The sequence below is a fragment of the Empidonax traillii genome, unplaced genomic scaffold (genome assembly GCF_003031625.1).
Source record: "Empidonax traillii isolate 1590-97213 ecotype Southwest subspecies unplaced genomic scaffold, ASM303162v1 scaffold869:size279042, whole genome shotgun sequence".
Taxonomy (NCBI): domain Eukaryota; kingdom Metazoa; phylum Chordata; class Aves; order Passeriformes; family Tyrannidae; genus Empidonax; species Empidonax traillii.
Genome location: NW_020956062.1, coordinates 230425 through 234045, shown reverse-complemented (window position 1 = coordinate 234045; position 3621 = coordinate 230425). Strand labels below are relative to the sequence as shown.

The window sequence follows — 3621 nt, the reverse complement described above, 5'->3', positions numbered from 1 at the left end:
GTGCAGGGCCAGGGGTTGGACTGGATGATCCTGGTGATCCTTCCAGCCCAGGATGTTCTGTGATTCCACGCTTTAGGTGTCTCCTGTGGTCAGCTGGGCAGGTGAGGGGGCTGCCCCGTGTAACTGCTGTGTTCACTGCAGGTCCCTGAGAAGAAGCTGAAGCTGGTGATGGCTGACAAGGACCTGTACAAGGCCTGTGCCGTGGAGGTGAAGCGGCAGATCTGGCAGGACAACCAGGCCCTGTTTGGGGACGAGGTGTCCCCCCTGCTCAAGCAATACATCCTGGAGAAAGAGAACATCCTCTTCAGCAATGACATCTCCTTCCTGCAAAACTTCTTCAGTCCTTCTCCCAAAACAAGGCGCCAAGGAGAGGTGAGGACAAAGGAACCCTCACAAGGTGCTTGAGTGGAATCCGTCAGCGTTCAGTCACCCTCATCACAGAACAGGGTCTGTTCCCCCACCCAGCTTTGCTCCTCAAGTCTTGTAGCTTGACAAAGTCTCTGCTAGAAATACCAGGCCATTTTCTCCTGCATGTCTTGGTGAAAGCAGCAGGAATTATTTTAATAGTCACTCAGTGCTGTGTAATGATTGGTGAATGGTCTAAGCTGTTCATGCACTTCTGAAAAAAACATAGGAAGGCCAAAGCTTTTTTCTGTATTGCCCAGTCTGGCTTTAATACACCTCAGGTGTTTGGAAGGCTGAGCATCTCTATCACAATCACTTTGAATATGTTAATATGTTAAATTTCTTTTCTTGAGACCTCTTTTAAGGCCCAATAAAATTGGCTTTACTTTTTAATTTTTTTTAAATGGAAAGCTGTAGTTAATCTGGCATCCATTGCTCTTGGAATGGAATTAATTATAAGGCAGTACAAAGCCATAATTTCAGAGAGGGCAGTATGTTTGTTACATGAGGGCCTGTTTTGCTTTCCAAACCATGTGGTGTAAATTCTCTGGTGCAATTTACTCCAGGTTTACACTGCAGAGTTGTGGTGTAACTCAGCACCACACATCCACTTGTACACTCCCCCTGCTGGGAGAATCAGGAGGACAGAAGAAAGAAGCTTGTGGATTTAGGTAAAAACACATTATGGCAGTGAAAGATTTGGTGAACATACCCTGAACAAGTGCTCTTGGAAATGCTGGCATAAAAAGTTCCTTTGCAGGAACTGATGTCAGTGTGGATGTTTCAATAAATCATGTAATAAAATTAACTTACATTGTGTGTGTGTGTGTGAAGTAAGAGCACCTGCTGGTCCTGAGTGCATGTTTTTCCCACTGTAGGTGGTTCAGAAGCTGACCCAGATGATTGGGAAGAACGTGAAGCTCTATGACATGGTGCTGCAGTTCCTGAGGACGCTGTTCCTGCGGACCAGGAACGTCCATTACTGCACTCTGAGGGCAGAGCTCCTCATGTCCCTGCACGACCTGGAGATCAGCGAGATCTGCACTGTTGACCCCTGTCATAAGGTACTAAACATGTGGGACAACACAGGGGAGGATTGCTGAAGAGTTCTCTGTTTCCCCCACTCCTGCTGCCCTGCAGGACTTCAGCCCAGAGAACATGAGTCCTCTCTGTGAAGGGAGGTCAAATCTTGAACCCAAATGTCATCTTATATCCCCTGCAACTTGAGGTGAAAATTTCATCTTGGTGAACCAGCAGTTTGCTTTCCTTTCATAACCCATGAATCATACAAATTTAGGGCAGCGTTAAAAGCAATGTCTAATCTGACACCTGATCTGTGCAGATGCTGCAAAAATAACAAAAACCATCAGGTAGCCACAGGTTCTTAATCCAAGCTTGCTTCCCTCCCAGTCGTGCCTGGTGGGATATAACTCCATCTGCCAGTAATCTGTGTGTGAAATACTGCATTCTTTGGATCTTGAATTATAAGAAAACATGCAACTATTCAAATACTGGGAGGTGACAGATGTGTTAATGATGTCACACCAGGGTCGTGTTACTGGCCTGTTGTCCTTGGTTAGCTTCACTCTGGCCTGGAACAAGGCTTTCCCTCTGGAGTAGTTGCTAAGTTTGGTGTGTGTTATGCTTAGAGATGATGTCCTAGAGTGATGATGAATATTCCTGCCTGCTTGCTAATGTGTTCTGATCAAGAGTCCCCAGATCAGGGCACAGACAGTGACTGCAGAGAAAAGGGCAATAATTCTTGTTCAAGTTTGCTTTTCAGCCACTTCATTCTGCCACTGCTAAATGCAGTGATGCTGCAAGGACAGTGGGTGAAAGCATTTCAGAAAATTCAGCAAGCTGTGATTTTTTTGACAGTTGAAATGTTGGGGGGAAGTACAGGTTGGTTTCTGAAAGGGGGAAAAAAGCCCTTAATATTGGATTTCACTAATACAGCTCTAAAGCAGGAGCTCCACTGTCAATATTCCCTTACTTAGAGGGTGGGAGTGGTATTGCAATGGCCAAAATATCCTGGATTTTTTTTTCTGGGTGATGCTGTTTCTTTCTCAGTCTCCTATTTGTGTAAATCCACAGGTGTGTTGGGCAATGGTGTATTTTATAAGTGCCTGCTCCTTAATTTCCAGGGAATGCCTTTCCTGGGAGAGGAGAAGGTGACACCAGGTCAGCTTCCCTTGGCATCTCTCACCTCCTGTTGGGCCGTTGGCATCTCAGTGTTGGTGACCGGCTTGGCACCGCTACTAAAGTGTCTAAATTCCAGGTGTTTGGAGGTCCTTCTGAGCCTGTTTTCTCTGCCATCACGTGTGTTACTGCTGGGTTAAGGAGTGGCTGAGGGTGATGAAGCTCTCCCTGTTTTGTGGCAGTTCACCTGGTGCCTGGACGCCTGCATTCGGGAGAAGTTTGTGGACAACAAGAGAGCCCGGGAATTGCAAGGCTTTCTGGATGGAGTGAAGAAAGGACAGGAGCAAGTGCTGGGGTGAGGCTCTTGTGCTGTTTATCGAGAAAACTCAAAGGGGTCCCTGGCAGTCACAACATCGGGCAGGGCTTGTAGGTGGTAGCTCTTCCCTAGAGCCAGCAAACCTCCAGCAGCTCCAGACACATCCCAGACATCCCTGAGCATTACTGCTCGTGGCAGGGCCAAGCACAGAGCTTGCAAGGCTTCAGTTGTCTCCCCTGTGGCCTGGTGACTGGCTGTGGGAGATCTCCCGCTGGATCTCACCGCAGAAGACCTTTCAGTCGTTGTTTTGGGGTCTTTCAGGTAAAAAGAAATACCATTCGTGGTGTTTTTACAAGGCAGGAGAAGGTTCACCGGGTGGACACAGCTGCATAAGGACCTGTGCAGTTGTTTGCTGTGTATGACAAGTGTTTGGCTTTTGCTTCTCCTCAGGGACTTATCAATGATCTTGTGTGACCCCTTTGCCATCAACACCTTGGCCTTGAGCACCATAAGGCACCTGCAGGACCTGGTTGGGCAGGACACCTTACCCAGGGTAAGTGTTGCAGCTTGTGTAGCTGAGCAGGGACAGCCCCCAGGGAATGGCTGGAGCTGTGTCAGGGCAGGCTCAGGGTGGATCTCAGGGAAAGGTTCTTCCCCCAGAGGGTGGTTGGCACTGAACAGGCTCCCCAGGGCAGTGGGCACAGCCCCAAGGCTGCCAGAGCTCCAGGAGGGTTTGGACAACGCTCTGAGGGACAGGGTGG

The 3621-nt window shown here is 48.4% G+C and overlaps 1 protein-coding gene across 1 annotated transcript in view; it reads left to right on the top strand.

Moving 5' to 3' along the window:
- Positions 1 to 3621, top strand: part of NELFB (negative elongation factor complex member B) — an 11577-nt gene that overhangs the window by 1827 nt on the left and 6129 nt on the right. The window contains exons 4-7 of the mRNA XM_027902405.1: positions 142 to 372; positions 1284 to 1469; positions 2787 to 2899; positions 3311 to 3413. Coding sequence (XP_027758206.1) covers positions 142 to 372; positions 1284 to 1469; positions 2787 to 2899; positions 3311 to 3413 — 633 coding nt within the window. The remainder of the gene's footprint in view (positions 1 to 141; positions 373 to 1283; positions 1470 to 2786; positions 2900 to 3310; positions 3414 to 3621) is intronic.